Below are 19,934 nucleotides of genomic sequence, written 5' to 3' on the forward strand. Positions count from 1 at the left end.
TAAGCAAGACATCGCCCAGACGAGACGTCGCCCCAGTAAGACATCGCCCGAAGAGTCAACCCGCGCGACAGAAGCATTTCGCAGAGAAGAGGGCCCACACGATGGGATAACCCTAAGTTGGGTGGCGGTGTTGTGGGACCCTCCGCACAGAGTAAACGATCAAGTCAAAGGGGGCACGTGATAATGCCCACGTGCTCGTTAAAGACCTCCAAGGAAGACTGCATGCATGACACGTGTTTAATTAGGGCACTCGAACAGTATGATGGCGCGAGAAATACAGTACCTAAGTTAGAGCTCAAGGGGCCGCAAGGTTAATCATTGCACTCTAGATAAGGAAAGTCCATGGGCCAGATACGCTAAGATCCTAAGGATAGCGGCGCAAGGACCTTCTCCAAGGAACCCTAGATAATAACAGCAACACAAAGGTAAACCCTAGTTTTCACCTATATAAAGGGCACGAAGAACCCTAGTAAGGTACGTCTTTTTACAGTTGACAAGCTTTAATCTAGTTCTCATAAAGTTACTCAGAACATTAGACCCTAGTTGTTCTTGACGGCGCACCCAGCTGTGAGCACAAGGCAATTAGGGCAACACAGTTTAGCCACGCAGTTCCAGTTATTGAGATAATCATACAATTTTCAGTCACTTTGGTGTTTCTCGCTAGCTGACTTGAGCGTCGGAGTGCAAACGGCCGCGAGGGCGCCCCTTTGTTCTTCTTATTTCAGGTACTCATATACAAGAGAGAACAAAGGTGCTCTAGCTCGTGGTTATAAGCCACTCGTAAAGACGATCCAGGTCAACCGACCGAAACAATTGTTAATATAAATATTTAAATAATAATATTATTTATTTAAATTTTAATATTAAATATAAATATATATAAATAAAATAAATAAAAATGCGAATACACAAACACACCATAAGTTATGTGTTCCACAATATTAATATTAATTTTCTCAAGAGACTTGATATTGTGTAAAATATGATATTATTTAATATGTTATATTCCAAATGCATAATGTATTTCAAATTTTGTTATCTGTAATATTAATACAAAATTTTAAAATATTACCTGCACAACTTAAATTATATATTTTTTAAATATATTTTATAGTTTGAAATAAATAAATATATTAATAACTGAATACTTTATTTTTTTTAATCAAATTAAAATTAAATGATAAATACATATTTGTTACTAAAATCCCAAAAAATGTCGTGTGAGTACAGAAAGTATTAAGAGAAGGAGAATAACACAGAGAGTAGTAAGGTAAGGAGAATAACACGGAAGAAAAGAAAGTGCATCATCAGGAATTACCTTTGACAATGGCAACGGTGGCAGAATCACCGGAATCTGAGACACACCCACCATCCCTCGACTACTCCAAAACCAACAGTCTTCAAACCTTTAATGAGACGACGCCGTTTATTGATTACGCTACTGCGCAAGCCCAGCTTTACCACCAGGCCTTCAACGACGGGGTCGATTCAACAATTGATGCTGCAAAATCCCGTTTTGCCCAAATTCGCTCTACCTCTTACGCTCATTTTAACCAGACCTTGGTAAAATCTCTCTCTCTCTCTCTCTCTCTCTCTTTACCAGAAAAAAAGTTTCACTAGGAAAATGACTTGGAATGAGAAATACAAAGAACGGGCCTTTTGTAAATTTGATGCGCCAATGTATAATTGGATGACATAACTCATTCCGTTGGTTTGTTTGGTTATTCCTTCAAAATTTCGTCATCTTATTTGTATGATTTTGATTTCTGTTGAATGTAGGATTCTTTGGATGACCTCAAGTCTCAGTACAATGCTTATGAGGATCTTTTGTTTGGAAAGATCAAAGGTTTGCATTTTGTGGTTTTATTTTTCTGGCGATAGGTTTCTTCTGTTTCCCATTTATGAAGTTTCTAATGTTTAGGGTTTTGTGGTTGATCTTTCATTGCAGAGGGTGTACTTGTTGCAGCTTCACGTCCGTTGATTACATGTGGAGCTGCTGCTGCCCTGGGTCTTACGGTACTTAAGAGTGAGATCCTGTGCCTTTTACTAGTGAACTATCAATTTGGTTCTTGCTTTGGGTGTCTCTAAATTTCTCCTTTAAATGTTTTTATTGGTTCCCCAAAGTGTCCCAATTTGTCCTGCAACGCTTTAATCTTCCTAATGTATAAATCTGGTGACGATTTTGTGTTTGAGGGAGTCATTTGGTGCAAAAAACATTTGAGGAATAATATTTGTCATTAGTTTTGCTACAACAATGTTTAGACGTGGTGGTAACTGCTTAGCATTTTGGGGTACTAAATTGAGGGTATACTCTTTATTTTTTAAAGCTGATAGTATCATTTCTTACTATAACTTATGTTATCCGGAACAATGCTATTGACCTTTTTCTATTTGTTCAATATGTTATTCAATTAGCATATTATTTATTTCTCCTCAAATTTGGTTATCTTGTAGGGCCTCGACGGGACTTGTACTATAATACTTTGCGCCTTTTTCTCAAAGAAGAGGTGAGTAATGACCTCACTATATATGTTGACTTGTCAGGGATACAGAGGCAGGATTTAAGTTAATTAATCGTAACATGTATATGTGTCAAGGAGGATCTGAACACATTCCATTAGTATGTTTTGTTAGAAGTATCATCTCTTGAAAAATGCTAGTGAATATAAATTTCAAATTTGTTGTGTAACTTGTGTTGGACATAAATGGAGGCAAGGCCAAAAGTTAGTAAATCCTTAAAACAAGAACACAAAAAGGGTAGAAGGAACATGCTTAATTTGTATTTTTCCTTTGTAACTTTTCACTTTTCATTAAGTGTAGACCATATGCAGAAATGGTAGAGCTTAGAACTTTTATTCGCGAATGTACAAACTCGCATAGTCTTATGATAAACACCCAAGCATTTGGACTGGGAAACTCATCCTCCAGAGCAAGCTTTTAAGTGGGGGGAGTCAAGTAGTTAAATTACTTCATCTAGCATGCCATACTACTTGATATGGGACTTAGGCACCCAATAATACCCAAGTCTAGGAGGCTTTCACTCCACAACACTTTAGTCGCTGGCACTTCATTCAACTTCATGGTTGCTTAGAATCCTTCATAGATCAGAACCCTCCATAGGTAATCCTTTCTGATACATTGACAACCAACTCCTATACCAATTGATGTATCTAGGTACATGGGGAATCCACCTTTAAAATTTGAGACTTAAGGCACCCCATAATGCCCTAGTGCCTATGATAGCACTACCCATCAAAGTTGATGTTTTTTGACAACTTTTACTCTACACTAATTTACTCGATAATGCTTCACTTCAATTGCTCATTGGTTAGAACCTTCCACTGGTGAGAATCCTTCATATGTATTCCTTTTTGAGATTCTCACAATGAACTTTTATATCAATTGTAAAGCACCCAAGCACTTAGGGAGTTCACCCACAAAAGCTAGCTATTAAGGGGGAAGAACCAAGCATCCCATACTACTCGATGTGGGACTTAGGCATTCCATAATGCTCAATTCCTTATCTTATTAATATAAATATTAGTATAAATTGAAGTGGACATCGATGTGAGTTGTGACATGTAATACAAATGAGTGTTATTAAACTGATTATTTTCTTTTTGCTTGGTTGTGAAAAATGCTTGCAATTTGTTCACTAGAAATCCAATGGTAGCATGTGTTGAAGAGCAGGCAAAGCTGTATAGTAACCTTGATTATTATATCTTTGGCATTTGTTTTTGGATGTAGTCGATGATTTCTAGAGCCCATGCTGAAGTTAAAGAGTTGCGGCAATCAATTCAGCTTTTAAAGGCTGAAGGTGAAAAGTTGGAGGTAAAACTATATCTCATTTTCCATGGAAGTAGTCTTATAGAGCTTGTAATATTTAATTTTCAATATTTCATGCGTTTACAATTTTTTTGATATAGATGAAAAACCATAGAATAAAATATTAGCCCTTGAAATATTTGGAGATAAAAAAAATGGTGGGAAGAAATTTGAAAAACTGAATCACCGAGAGCTGAAGGACGGTTTCCAGTTAACAACTATGAAAGGAAAATATAAGCATTCTTTACTATTGGAAACATGAATTTTTTTTGAAGATAAGAACTCTAATGTTTATTTTTCCAAGTTGCCTAAGTACATTGTATGGCTAGGTTAGGTTTAATGCATCATATATATGTAGTGGTATCTTATTGTTCTCTTTTTAATTGATTTGACATTAATTTTCCTTGTAATTGTCTTGTATAATAATAAATCTATTCTGTAGGGTGGAATTATCACTAAGGCATATTGAGAAGGTGAAGATGCATTTACATCAATTGTTCTATCAAAAAGAAGTTCGGTCTCTATAGAATAACATCATTGTCTTTTTGAAGATAAAATATAGGAATCACAAGTTTTAGCTCACTGTTGAGTCCAAGAATCTCATGTCCTAGCTCATTGTTGCCAAGAGACAAGCTCCTTTAACAATAGACACTATTGGGTGCCTTTTAAGAATAAAAAAACTGTAGCAGTTATTATAAGATACTCCCTCTAGTCCTTAATATAAAAATCTTCTAACATAATCACACAGACCAAGAAAAGTAATTGATTCAGTTTAGTTTGTTGAATTTTCAAAACGTTACTAATGTACCAAATTTACCTTCATTATTAATGACTTTTAGAATTCTCTTCTCATTCTTTAGTAATAAAAAGCACACTCATATTATTTAATAAGGGCAAACAAGGAATTTTTTTTAATGCTTCATAGAAAGTGTATAATGCCTTATAAAAAGGACCACAATTTTCTTCTAATCTATGCCTTATATTAATGATTAGAGGGAGTACATTAAGATCTTTAGTCCTATCAAGAAGAAGTTTTGGCTCTATAGAATAATGACATTGTCTTTTGGAAGCTAGAATATAAGAATCAAGAGTCCTAGTCATTGTTGAATTTGAGAATCACTTGTCCTAGCTCATTGTTGGGAAGTGGCATGCTCCTTTTAACAATAGATGCAATTGGGTTCCTTTTTGAAAAAAATATATTGTAGTTATTATATAGTTATGTCTGGAGATGTATCAATGGAGTATTAGATCCATAATTGTGGAGTATACGAGTAGAATTGAGCAAGTTATTTTTTAAGAGAATAAAAGAGCAATTGATACATTTCGGATATGTTTTGCCAAGCCTTTTTTGTATCTCTCATATTCATCTTCCCCTATTTATATCTAATTGACCCCTGTAACCAACTAACTAACCCATTAATACTCTAACTATCTCCACAAACTTCTCCTTCTCCTTACATTCTATCAATTGTAGCATGACACACTTGTATTTTTTGGACTATTCAGACTTCAAGCCTACTAAATCAAGTTGTGACTAAAATATGTTTGGGCTTATATTTTGTTGTCTTATCTCATATTTTATTGGATTCTGATTTGACAATTGATCTTAGGAAAGGAGAATGACCTTTACAGGTCTATTATAGAAGGAAAAGAATGGGTTAAATTGTAGTAAGTTGTAACTAGGTAGTTAGTTATGTAGTTTGAGAGTAAGGACCTAAGAAATATGTGCTTTCTTTTATAATTGAGTTTTCAGCTTTTGTTTTCCAACATTGGTGAATCTAGTTATTTTAGAGTAAAAAGGAGAGTGCTCCTTTTGGGGGTATTTTTGTTTACCCTATTGTTTTGATTATTGTAAGTTTTGAACAAATATTACTGCTTTAAGTCACAACATTTTGTAAGAGAAAGTCCTTTTGTGTTAGGGTTCCTTTGTGATGGCTAGCACCAACAGGGAAATTTTTGAAGTATGACAAGTCAGACTTGCATTATGGAAGGTACTGCTATACACTAGTTTCAATACTAGTGCTAGAAAACCAATAATCCTTCTTGGAACAGTTATTCAAAAGCTTTGATGACGAGATTTAGAGACAATGGTAGAAGTTCAATTTATGAAAGATGTTATGCGACAGGATGAAGGGAAAAGTAAACTAACAAAAGACAAGAAGAAATTCAAATTTTACTTAGTCATTATTTTTACTAAGGATAGGCCTTATAAAAACCTTGAATTATGTTTTTTGAGTTAGTTCCTAAGGGACATCTGTCTCTTATTCTAACAAAAAATTAAGTTTGACAGAGTAACAACTAAGATCTAGATGTAATCCTTTAACCATAAGGGCTTTGTCATTTTCCTGGTGGGCCTTGATAATCGACTTGCTATCAATTGCCTCCTCTTGTGGACCAACCTTGTCATCAAGGTTTGATGATGTGGCTAAGGGAATGGTTGGGCTAGAAGGGGAAGAAGAAAACGCTGGTGGAATGTGGGCTATTGGTTCAATTTTTTTGGGTTTGGGCTATGGGAGGGTTATATTGGGTGAGAAATAGTTTTGTAGGTGGTTTGGGTCATGCGTAGTTAAATTTGGTAAGTGGGCATTTGGAGGTAATTTTGGATGGTTTATAGGGTTATTAGGTTTGGGTGATAAGAGAGGAAGGTTCTGGATGTTGGGTGTGGGTGAAATGTGGGTGACAACTCGAGTGTTTCATGTCTTGGCAGCATGTGTTTTACGAGGGGTGCACATGGGTTGTTTGTAAGTGGGGGAGGGGGTCAGAGGGTTAATAATATCCGTTGTTGCGGGATGTATGTCGTTAGATGTGGAAATAGTGGCTGGGGTAGGTGGATTAGAGTTTGATAAGAAGGGTAAAGTAGTTGGGTTTGCTTAGAGATTGGAAAAAAGTGTGGGTAGTGAGTTTGATGTGGGAGATGGAGCATTTTGTTCTGGAGGGTAGTGGAATGTGGGGGAAGGTTTTGGGTCGTGGTATGGTTTTAGTAGGGATATGTGGAAAACAGGGTGAATCCGGGAGGAGGGTGGTAAGGTCAATACGTAAGCAACCGTGCTAATGCAATGCTTAATGGGGTAGGGTCCGTAAAATTTGTGTCAGTTTTCTGTGGGGGACGTTTGTTGATGTGCACAATGGTGGAGTATCTAGTTGTCGACGTTGAAATTGTGGTGGTGACAAGATTGGTTAACTGTGTGCGCTATTCACCTTTTGTCTTGATCTAAAGTGGCTTTTAACTCATGGAGCACTTGCGAGCATTCTTGTAACGTGGTGTCAAGGCTAGGCTCAGTGGCGATACCTTAAAACAAATGCATGTATGGCTAGCGAAGGTCGCTCATATAGGTCTTGAAAAGAGGTGGTTTTGATGATGGAATTGTAGGATGAGTTGTACGAAAATCATGAGATGCAAGTATTTGTACCAAGTTGGTTATCATTGGTGAAAAATCTCAGGTAAATCTCGAAACCTCTATTGATGACTTTGGTTTGGCCATCACTTTGAGGATGGTAGGTTGTGCTGAATTTTAACTTTGTTTCTTGTAGGAGAAATAATTTCTTCCAAAAATGATCACAAAACAAAGGGTCGCAATCGAAGATATGGACTTGGGAACGTCATATAACCTGCAAATCTCAATAGGAAAATGATTAGCTAAATGAGTGGCATTGAAGGATGTGGAAAGGGCAGTAAAGTGGGCATATTTAGACAGTCTATCAAAGAGTACCCATATGACTGTGTCCAAAGGACGAAGGTAAGTGTGTGATAAAATCTAGGGTTAGTTCGTCCCTTAGTTGGCAACGGGTGGGTATGGATTGGAGTAGGCCTAATGGTTTTTGGTTAATTGGTTTGTTTTGTTGGCAAGGGAGGCACTCCTTAGTGTATTTCTTGGTGTCATGATACTTGTTGGGCCAAAAGAACGAGGTGGCGAGTTTTGATGGAATTCAGGTAAGGCTGTGGAATGGAGAGTGTTGATGGGAGGCATGAACTGATGGTGGTAGTGGTATAGGAGACCTCGATGGCAACATTGTGAGGTAAGGAAGTTAAGTGTTGTGCTTCACTTTTGCATTGTTTTGAGTGGTAGTAATTCTTCACATTTGTGATGAAGTCAAGAATGCTTGGTCTGTTGAACTTTGGTTCTTTGGCCAAGGTTTCCATGATCATTTAGAAGATGAAAGTTTAGTTCCACCAAATCAAATTCAATGGTGGAAGAAAATTAATTTTCAGTTGTGTGCTCTACTTTGACAATTAGTAGAACCCAATATTTTGAGCACTCTCAAGTTATTCAAAACATGTAATTCCTTTTGTAAAAAGGCCCAAAATATTTTCGTGAATGAAATTTAACGTCTCTACAATCTGGATAATCGATTGGTTTCTCTCAAGCAGTCTGATATGATATGATGTCTTTTATTGTTGAAGCCTAATCAACAAGGGAGGAATTGATGATTTTCCTGGAAGTTGACTCATTAGAAGAGATAAAAAACAAGTTAGATAAGTTTTATATGGTTATGATTCTCTATACAATGAATCCAGATTTTGATGTTAGAGATTAAATTTTGACTGGTTAAGAAGTTTTTTCTATGGAAAACTTGACAACACGACTCCTTCGTGTCCCAACTCTAAAGAATAGAAATATTCAAGAATTTGCCGAGTCTTTTTAAAATGGTTTCTGCTCGTGGAAAAAGAAGTCGTGGTGATAAAGGATGTCCTCAATGCACATATTTTTAGAGAGTTGGACACACCCAGGAGAACTGTTACTCTTTACTGGAAAGACAACCAATATTTCCAAATCTGAAGGTTCTAAGCCAAGTTCTCTTATGAAGAATGTCAGGAATATTTAAGGTTGAAATCCAACAACCTAGCTCAATCATCTACAACTCCTAGTTTGTCAACAACTTGCATTTCATAATCTGTGGAGAGTCAAAATCTATGGATAATTGACTTAGGTACATCTGGTCATATTTCTAGTAATATCTCTTTGTTCTCTTCTCTCTCCTTTTCTAAAACACCTCATTTCAAAACCCTAGCCATCGTATCTAAAGTAGCCTATCAGGGAATTTGTCAAGTTTCTTTTTCTCCCTCTTTAAACCTATAATCTATTTATTTTTGTGCTTGCCTGCCCCTTTAGTCTCATTTCTTTAGGCCAATTAACTAAATCATTTGATTGTTCAGTAACCTTTAATGCCAATTCTTTTGTTAATACGAGCGTGGTATGGGTTGGATGATTGACAAAGGACATAATTTAGAGGCCTATACTACCTTGGTACTAGCACATTTGTATCTTGTGTTGCCTCCTAAACTGTTACATGAACGCTTAAGACATCCTCATTTGACAAAATTGTGAACGCTTAAAAATGGTTCCTGAACTTAGTAGTCTCCAAACTTTGGAAAGTGAATAATGTCAATAAGGAAAACATGTCAACTCGTCTTTTCCTAAACATTCTAAATCTAGATGTAGTTTTGCTTTTTCTGTCATTCACTCTGATATTTGGGAGCCAAGCCTTATGTCGTCTTTTGGGTTTAGATATTTTGTTACATTCATTGATGAATTTTTTGGATGTACTTGGATTTATCTAATGAAAGATTGTTCTGAACTTTTGTTTATTTTTTATGTCTTTAATTAAGTCAAAAATCAGTTTGGAAAAGTAATCCAAGTCTTACAAAGGGATAATGCCAAAGAATATTTTTCCTCGGATTTATACTTCTAAGCTCACATGTTAGCCAATGTCACCTGTATTGAATTGACTCCTTCTTTCCTCCTTCTACACATGATTCCAATTCTCTCTAACATGTCCTTCTCGTGTCCTTAGTTTAGGGTTTGGGGTTTAGGGTTTCTGAACATTTGTTTATTTTTTACGTCTTTAATGAAGTCAAAAATCAGTTTGGAAAAGTAATCCAAGTCTTACTAAGCGATAATGCCAAAGAATATTTTTCCTCTGATTTATCTAAACTTCTAAGCTCACAAGTCTGCCAATGTCACCTGTATTGAACTGACTCCCTTCTTTCCTCCTTCTACACATGATTCTAATTCTCTCTAACATGTCCTTCTTGTGTCCTTAGTTGAGTTTTCCGTTCCTTCTGCACCCAACACCTAGAATACCATACAAAATCCTTCTGAACCATCATCACCAACTCTTGTTACCTATCAATGTAGGAACCAAATGGCTAGTCCAGTACTCTAAGGTGAGTTCTGTTTAGTAGGTCCTTCTCAATCATCACCTAATACCACGACTCCTGATCATGATAACTCAAGTTGGTCCATTGCCATTCGCAAAGGTACTCGATTAACTTGTAATCTTCATCCTATTTACAATTTTCTTAGCTACTAGTTGTCTCCTTCATATTCTTCCTTTATTTCTTCCGTCTCTTCTATTACTATTTCTAAAAGTGACAAAATCATCTTGTGTGGCAACAAGCCTTGATTACTTAAATATAGGTTCTTGAATATGACAAACATGAGATTTAGTTCCTCTTCTGTTTGGGAAGAAGACAGTACGCTGTTGTTGGGTCTATGCCATTAAGGTTGGACCTAATGGTGAAGTTGATATCCTCAAAGTAGCTTGACTCTGACTATGGTGATACTTTTTCTCTGATGGTCAAAATGACTACTGTTTGACTTTTCCTTGCCATGACAACCATTCGGCATTGACCCCTTCATCAATTAGATATTAAAAATGTTTTTCTGCATGGGGATCTAAAACAGGAAGTCTCCTGGGTTTGTTGTTCAAGGGGAGTCTGGTTTGGTTTGTAAGCTGCGTCGCTCCCTTCATGGTTTCAAGCAATCTCCCCGTGCTTGGTTTGGAAAGTTTAGCTACATTGTTCAATCCGTTGGGCTGAAATGCAGTGAGGTAGACCACTCTGTTTTCTGTTGTCACACCTCCCCTGGAAAATGTGTGTACTTAGTTGTGTATGTTGATGATATAGTAATTATAGGGAATGATGCTGGTAAAATCTCAGTTAAAGAAACACCTGTGTAATCATTTTTAGATCATAGATCTTGGAAATCTCATATTTTTTGGGCATAGAAGTAGCTCAATCAAAGGAGTTGTAATCTCAGGAAATTTGATGAGGAGAGAGGGTACCCTGCTAATTTGATAGTGTGTCTAGGGATTTAGTGACTCATTGACCTAGTACTTTGACTGACATAAATGATGATATTTTTGGAACTACAACAAAGGAGATACTTTTAGAGATTGTTAGAGGGAGCATGACTTTACACCATCCCTTTAATGTCATGGGGCTGACCTAGTATGAATATGAGATAATCTATTTGGCGATAGAGTGAACTACCCAAACAGACTTTAAAAGTATATGTAATAAGAAAGAATAAGAGGAGATATTAGTGGGTGTTGGGTAGTTATTATGGGGTTAGATTAATCCTCTGGTAAAAATAACCCTCTTGGTCCAGCAACGGGGTTATCTCTCTGTTTTGTGCGATAGACTGGAAACCCAGTGTGGATGTACTTGTCTTTTTGTTCTTTAGTGCAGGAAATCATTCTTTCTTTCCAAACTTTTCTCTCTTTGGTTCTTGGAAAGACTTGATTCTTTGGTTTAAAGAAAGGAACCTAACAATCTATTCACTTTGACTGGTATTTCTGTTCAAATATTAATGGTGGTATACTTGTTGTTTTCAGAAGAGTGCATTACATGCAGAAGAGCAATTCTTACATGGAAGGAGGAAACTCAGGTTTGCAAATTATGGATGAGAAGCCAAATGATTTTGTATTTATGCATTGATAACAATAATTTATAAATATTTCTAATTTATAATAACAGACAAGCAGGAAAGCAGATCCGGAATGTCATTCAGTCAGCTTATAAAATTGAAAGGCGAGCAGGAGGTTAGCAAAAATATTGTAATTTCTTTTATAAGGATACCCAACATAATAAGTTGGTAGTGGAACCTTGCCCTTTTGGTTTTGATGATTTGGCTTGTTTTTGGTATGCTAGGTTTAAAAGATATCCTTGGAGAACTCCCTAAAAGAGAAGCATCTATTTTCCGATCACAGGTAATTATTCTGTTGGCAGACTGTGTCTCATTGCCTAGGTTTAGATCAAAGTCTTCAAGAGCTCAATCCTGGAGATCGCTCTTGAAAAATGTAAACCTTTTTTTACTTTTCTTTAAACATTCTTAACGTGAAATAATTGTAGCTATAATATATAATAACTTAAGACATACTTACTAGACCCAATCAAGGCATTAATTTAATTATAGGATCAGGGATAACACAACTTGTAATTATTTAGATCTGTTGAGCTTTCGCAGTCTGTTATTTCCTTATTAAACATGAATACGAGTAGGTATTCAGATTAAAAAGCATGCTGTAAATACCTAACCTATTCCCAAAATCATGGGAGTTACTTGTATAGATTTGTGATATAAATCCAAGTTGAGAGACAATCTGGAAACATTTTTCTATCATATTTTGATTCTTAAGTTGATATCAAAGTGCACTTTACGGTGGCTTGGCATTACGAGAGCACAAAGCTCCCATAGCTGGTAGTCTAGCTGTCCAGCTGCTATTGGTGCCAGTTTAGCATCGTTGGTAGTTGTCTTAGTCAACCAATGATCTTCCAGTTGACTAACCCATTGTGCATTGTCAGTCTTTATTTAGTAACGATACCTCAGGCATGTTTTTGCACTGACAACTTCGACATGTGTTCTCCAGATGCTGCTCTCCACACTGTCACTGACCTCGTCTTTTGTTCCATTCTATTTGCCAAAGCATGTATCTGTGTTTTTTTGGTCTTCCATTGCTTCTAAATTAGAGTTGTTTGGCTTCTCCTTGTTAGCATATATGAAAATATCCAATAATTTTTTTTCTCTAAATTTTACCTCATTTGGTTTAGGTATTTGCAAGGAAGGGGAAGGGAAATGAGGAGGCTAAAATCCCTCCCTATTTTTTTCTCTCACCTCTAATATTGGAGGAATTTGAAGGGCTGAGAAATTGGTTTATATTTTTTAATAGTGTATTCTAGATTGTCTTGAGATTAATTTTCTATCCTCTATTACTGTTTATTAACTATTGGTGTAAATCCATAAAATGGTTATGGAATTTAGGATCTATCAAACTATGAGCCAAAATCAAGCCATAGAAGTATGACCCTCCTTATAGGTTGTCTTGTTGTGATCTACGAATAAAATTCATCTAATTGAGACATAGAAATCCAAATATGGAAATGGATATGAATACCATTTTTGGAACGAATGGTAGAATCAACAAAGTAAACCATAGATATGTAAGATAAGAACACAATATTCAGTAGAAATGATTTAGCATAGCAAAAGAAAGCAAGAACCAAGAGGAAGTCATGGATAAAATCTCATAACAAAAAGGGGTATAAAACTAATTTCTTGGTTCCAAAGACTTATGATCAAATTAACAACAATTAACCATAGAAAAAAGAAATATGGAAAGTATTAGAATATAATGAGCACACAGCTTGAAGAATCAAGATAAGTACAAAGGAGAATCATCACTTGAATGTAAGAAATTCAAGATAAGATTTAAAGAGAGAGGTTCATGCCTCTCAAAGAGAAACTATCGACCAATGGAGAGAAAATGCTCTCAATTTTTTTAATTTTTTCAATTTTGAGCTTGAAAAGGGAGAAGCCTAGGCCAAAAATAAGGCTTTACATGAGAAGTCTTGGGTATTTGTTTCCATACATAGGCTCTGTGGGTCCAAACACTTTCATAAATGAAAGCACTCAACTGGAAAGGTTTTAGCTATATGATAGAAAAGATATGTTGAATGGAATGAGTTGAAGCAATACATGAGCATATAAATTGAGAAACATATCCTTAAAGTAATGATTTCAAAAAGATCTCTAGTATTTTACAACACAACACTTGTATTTGTAAATTACAATATCCTCTTGTAACTTAGGAACTATTTTATCCTAACTCAACTTCCCTTTAAGTTGGTGAATGGATATACCAGCTTGCTTGTGAAATCATGAAATCATTCCGTGGGAAAAAATAGCGTTGCTAAATAAAGCTTAGATTGGATATAAGAAGCGGTGATAAGGTCACTATCTAGTTTATCTTTAATGAAATGTCAATCTATCTGTATGTTTGGTCCCAAGGTTAAACTCGTGGGAGCTCTATAAATTCAACTCGTAAATTTGTAAGAGTTTACTTCATATGAAAAATAAATAATTTATATAAATAACACAATATTTCAATAGCATAATTAAGCAAAATAGTTGAAAAAATTAAGTGCACAATACTAAAATAACTACATTTAATAGTGAATGAGTACTATATAAGTTTAAAGTGCACAAAATAAATAAGTTCATACAGATATTAATGAAACATAAATTGTTAAAGTGACAAAATCTCACTTTTCTACCATTGCCATTGATGTCTATTATGTGTTTCCATCCAATATCTACCCTATTTCCTGGAGATTTTTATTTGTACTTTTAATAGATGAGGACGCATTTGGATTACTCTAGGTTGAAGTTGATCCACTCTCAAACATATCTTAAATTGCTCCCAAATTTCAATTTTCAATAAAAGAATTAAAAAAAATATTATATAATTATTAAATAACTAGGCTATGGAGCAGATTGATTAAAAAATAGTATTAAAAAACATATTATGTAATACATGCTCAATTGGGTCATCCTAGCCTTGTCAAGCTCCAACAACTACTTCCGAGTTTGTCTAGGTTTTCCACCTTGTCTTGTGAATCATGTCAAATAGGAAAACATAGTGTAGTCCTTTTCCCAAGAGCGTCTCCAATAGAGCTTTGTCTTCTTTTGCTTTAGTTCACTTTGACATTTGGGGACCGAGTTGTGTTAAGTCCACTTTGAGATTTCAATATTTTGTAACTTCTAGTGATGATTATTCTCACTATACTTGGTTGTTCTTGATGAAAAATCATTCTAAGTTGTATACTATTTTTCAATCCTTTTACATTGAAATTGAAAATCAATTTGGTGTTTCTATTTGCACATTTCACATTGACAATGCTCGTGAGTATCTTTCTCATTCCTTTCAAACTTTTATGGTTTCACACGGTATTCTTCAAACTTCATGTGTGTATATGCCTTAACAAATGGGGTTACTGAGTGCAAGAATAGACAACTTATTGAAACAACTCGAACCTTTTTACTTCATGGCCACAAAAACTTTGGGTGATGATATTCTCACTATGTGCTATCTCATCAATTACATGCCATCCTCAGTTTTAGATAACTAAATTCCTCATTCTATTTTATTTCCTTATCAACCACTCCACCCCTTACCTCCTTGAGTCTTCGGGTCTCATGCTTTGTTCATATCCATACTCCTAGTCTTGATAATTTGTATGCTCAGTCTTATAGATGTGTCTTTTAGGTTTTTCTCGCTCTCAAAAAGGATATAAGTGTTTCTCACTTCCCTTTATCGCTATGTGATCTCAGCTGATGATACCTTCTTTTAGTTTTCTCACGATTTTATGTTTACTTTTTTCCCCTATGATAGTCCAACTACCACCATCACCACAATTGTGTTCGATATACCACTTGATCCACCATCGTTGCTCCCTCTTCGAGTGTACCATCGCTGACAATGTCTACACCCTCCAGCTGGACAATCTACCGATCTTCCCATTGCTCTTCCTAAAAGTATACACTCCACTTGTAATCCTTCACCTCATTATATTGCTTTAAGTTATCACCGATTGTCTCCATACCTTTATACTTGTCTTTCTTCTATTTATTCTGTGTAAATTTCTAAAACTGTAGGTGATGCTTTAGCCCACCCTGGTTACAGACAAGCTATGATTGTTGAACTGCGTGCTCTTCAAAATAGTGAGCTTGGGATCTTGTTCCTTTGCCTTCTGAAAAATCTGTTGTTGTATGTAGGTGGGTTTTTGCTATCAAAGTTGGTCTTGATGACACTATTAATCGACTCAAAGTTCGCTTGGTAGTCAAAGTTTATACTAGATTTTTGTCTTGGACTATGATAACACGTTTCCCGTCGCCAAGATGGCTTTTGTCTGATTATTCCTTTCCATGGCTGCTCTTTGTCATTGGCTTGTTTATTAGTTGGATGTCAAGAATGGCTTCCTTCATGATGATTTGCTAGAGGAAATTATATGAAGCAACTCTTGGTTTTGTTGCTTAGGGGGAGTCTTTCAAATTGGTATGTCGCTTTCGCAAATCTTTATATGTCAAGCAGTCTCCCAGGGCATGGTTTGGTCGATTCAACGAAGTTCAACAATTTGGTATGACTAGATGTGAGGCTGATTATTTGGTGTTTTATCATCACAATTGTTGGATATATATATCTACTAGATAGTGTATGTTGATGCATTGTTCTTACACAGTGATCATCGTGTCATCCTTAAGATAAAACAACACTTGTGTCATCATTTTCAAACAAAAGACCTTGGCAAACTCTGATATTTCTTGGGATTGAGGTAACACAATCCAACAATGGAGTTATCCTTTCTCAAAGCAAGTATGAATTCCAAGCCCATTGACTCACCCATGGATCCCAATTCCAAACTTCTACTTAGTCAAGGGGAGCCACTACTTGATCCTAAGAAATACATAAGATTGGTCTGAAAATTGAACTATCCCACGTTACATGTCCTGACATTTCCTTTGCAGTTAGTGTGGCAAGCCAATTGAGGAAATTGGACTAATGAATTCCAAGCCCATTGACTCACTCATGGATCCCAATTCCAAACTTCTACTTAGTCAAGGGGAGCCACTACTTGATCCTAAGAAATACATAAGATTGGTCTGAAAATTGAACTATCCCACGTTACATGTCTTGACATTTCCTTTGCAGTTAGTGTGGCAAGCCAATTTCTAAATTCTCCATGTACATGACATTGGAATGCTGTTACACCAATTTTGAAGTATATTAAAGGTGCCCCTGGAAAAAGGCTTGTTATATGGACACAGTGTTGTGGGTTACTCATGCAAATTGGGTTGGATCTTCGTCTAATTAGGACATTTTGATCTCTTAGAAAATCAAGGAGCATATTGTAGTAGGAAGATCTAGTGCAGAGACATAATATAGAGCTATGGCCCACCTATGAGCTCATTTTGCTCAAACAGTTGCTTAAAGAATTGAGATTTGGGGAGTTCATCCAAATGACTCTTACTGTGATTACCAAACGTCCCTACATATTTCATCAAGCCAGTATTTCACGAGAAGACTAAATATGTTGAGGTAAATTGTCACTTTATCTGAGAAAACATTCAATCCGGAGACATCACTCAATTTGTTAACTCTAGTGGCCAGTTGACAGATAGATATCTTCACTAAATCTTTGTGGGATCCTAGAATTGATTATATTTGTAACAAGCTTGGTTTTATGATTTATATGAACCAGCTTTAGAGGGGATGTTAAATGTAACTAATATATGGATCTTGGGCCATCTCTTTGTATTTTGAGACACATATATACATGCTCCTTTCTTGGAATAGACACAGATTATTTTTGTCTCTTCACCATGTATCTCAACAATTGTCAAATGTGAATCTGAATGCGTAGATAGGTTTTTCAAAGGAACAAATTATGGCCAGGGTTACATCCTTAATTGTATCTTCCTTGAATATTCCCCTGACCAAATGGATAGTGGTGTTCGTTGTGGAAAACCCTTTATGATGAAAAAATTATACAGAAGAATCTTGATTAGTAAGAAAAGTATAGAACTTCAGAATATTTTTCCAAGAATTCTGTCTTTCAAATATGCTTTCTATAATGGATATTTATACCCATTTGAGAGAGAATTTTTGGAAAAATCTTTGTTTTTTAACTTACCAATAGAGATTTTGGTATGCAATTTTTTTGTCCTAAACGGTTTTTCACATGTCACCTTCCAAGATGATCACTACTTCACTTTTCTGGTGGAATTGGACTTTGTCATTCGGATGTATTGTGTATTTCTTGTCTTCTCTTGTCCCTCCATCTTTGGTCTTAATTTAGATCTGCTTCATAATGGATGTTATATTTCTGGATAATGTTTTCTAATATAAAAGGATGATTTCCTTGAATGTTACTCAGTCTCACCGTTGTCGTTATCCTTCCTAGCTTTGTGCTTCTTGTTTTGTCCAATCGAAATGCTTGAAAGATAAGTGTTTGAGCCTCTGTCGTGTTTAGGTTGAAAATTTCGAATAATAACTTAGGTTGAAAAATGAACTACAGCTTTGCTGTCATGTTGACGACTTTCCATCACTTGTACTTAATGTTAATTTAACAAATTTCTTTATATCGAGTGTTGCGACTTTTAACAGCTATTAAGGAATAGAGTATTAACACACTTTGCTTTTAGTGATTTAAATTTTTTACTGTCTGGTTCACAGGTTTCCAAACTTGCTTCTGAGGCAAAGAAAGAAAAAAGATCCTTGAGCAAGGAGATCTCCAAAATTAGCAACTATGGCATCTCGGTTTGAGAGACTTCGCTTCAGCATTCTATAATTTACGTGCATCCGACCGACTCTTTTGATCAATCTTTTCAGGACTAACAAAATTCCGTTGTTATATTATAATATATAGTATTTTAAATTCCTTCGGTTTTTGAACCCTTCCTGAGAGGAAGGCTGTGAATGAAAAGGCATCGAGTGACATAACTTCACATAAATGAATTTTTGTTTGGTCTTTGTTTCCACAATTTATAAAGTTCAATAGCTACGGTGACATTGTAGTACAACGCATCGGTATGACAATTTTTACATATATATTGGGAATGGTCATTTTGAAGTTGTTACATATCAATGTGAGCATGACTTAGTTCAAAACATCATTTGACATTTTGGAGTTGTTACAAGTTACAAATCAATGACCACATGGCTCTATCTATAATTGTTGAACCATATAGAAAAAAAAACTTAAAAAACCAATGCGCACGCTTCCATTAACATAGTTTTTATAACATAAAAAGATAAATTGGCCATTTTAAAAAAGTGGGAGGTGCAAGAATAAATCATAAAAAAATAAAAAATAAAAGCCAATAAATATCTTTGTAACTGTTACAAAAATAGTATAATGGAAAGAAAAGGGACAATGTAGATAGATACGAATACTCTCAAATCTAGTCATATGATAGTCATTTAATTTTAAATTCAATGATAGGCTAATGTGGCCCATTCTATTCCAACAATTTAAGAAAATACAGTTCTCAAAATATTCGGACTAGAACAAATTGGTTCTTATGTTTTCAATGGGTTGGAACAGGTAAAGTTGACCAATTTCACAACTCTGATTATTTATACAATCTAGTAACTTCTCTTATTAATAACATATTCCAGGATGAGTATGTGTATACATTCATTAGGAAAGTAGAGTTGCATCGATATAAACAAAAATCTAGAGAATTGGGCGAAGTTGATATCAAACTCTTTTCTACTTACCAAACTATTGTTTGAGATGAAGGATTAAATTCATACCCTGAATTGGATAATGGCATATGGTGCTCTGATATTAAGACCATTGAAAATTGAAGCAATGATATTCTTTCGTAACTTGTTTTTTCTTCCCTTCTTTAATTCTATTAGGACTGTTCAAGTGAATCGCCAATCCTACTCGAGTGACGTGGGTATCTCTTATTTACCAATTGTTCCCTAAGATTGATCACCTTTAACAAATCAAAGACTTTAGACCTATAAGTCTTTGCAACGTGTTAAGATAATCTCTAAGTTACTTGTCAAAAGAATTCAACTTATTAGCCCTCCCTTGGGCAATGTTGTCCCTTGGAGAGGTTACTAATGAGAATGTCGTTCTTTCCCATGAGATTACATGCATTAGTCAAAACCAAATAATGAGTTTGCATCTTTTAAGAATTGATGGGAATTTGGATGGAGATTCACATAAATGTGAAGGACCATTCAAATAGAAAATTATAAATGCAATTTTTTTTAAGACAAGCTATGTTTTTAAGACTTAATTTCTTGGATGGATATGTAGTATTATTATATTCTTTTTACGTAATATAAAAACAAACACTAATTATTATTTACTTTTTAAAACATAATGTGCATTTTATTATTATTTTTTTCTTTTTTCGTACATGCATGTTTATAATTTCTGAAGATAATTTTTTATTGAATCTTTCAAATGATTTGTGATTGGATTTGTGATTACAGTTTTAGTTACACTTTTTAAGTAAGACAAATAATAA

The 19,934-nt window shown here is 35.2% G+C and overlaps 1 protein-coding gene and 1 pseudogene across 1 annotated transcript; both read left to right on the forward strand.

The window, feature by feature from the left end:
• The first annotated feature begins 1,209 nt into the window (after positions 1-1,209).
• Positions 1,210-18,526, forward strand: LOC137824140 (alanine-tRNA ligase). The gene is made up of 9 exons (XM_068629607.2): positions 1,210-1,563; positions 1,780-1,846; positions 1,949-2,026; positions 2,455-2,507; positions 3,748-3,831; positions 11,443-11,495; positions 11,585-11,649; positions 11,759-11,817; positions 18,121-18,526. The coding sequence occupies exons 1-9, from the start codon at positions 1,327-1,329 to the stop codon at positions 18,208-18,210; spliced, it is 786 nt and encodes a 261-aa protein (XP_068485708.1). The 5' UTR covers positions 1,210-1,326; the 3' UTR covers positions 18,211-18,526.
• LOC150025578 (uncharacterized) lies at positions 8,206-9,004 on the forward strand (annotated as a pseudogene).
• Positions 18,527-19,934: the final 1,408 nt, after the last annotated feature.

Source organism: Phaseolus vulgaris, chromosome 8 (assembly GCF_051622355.1).
Source record: "Phaseolus vulgaris cultivar YP4 chromosome 8, ASM5162235v1, whole genome shotgun sequence".
NCBI lineage: Eukaryota > Viridiplantae > Streptophyta > Magnoliopsida > Fabales > Fabaceae > Phaseolus > Phaseolus vulgaris.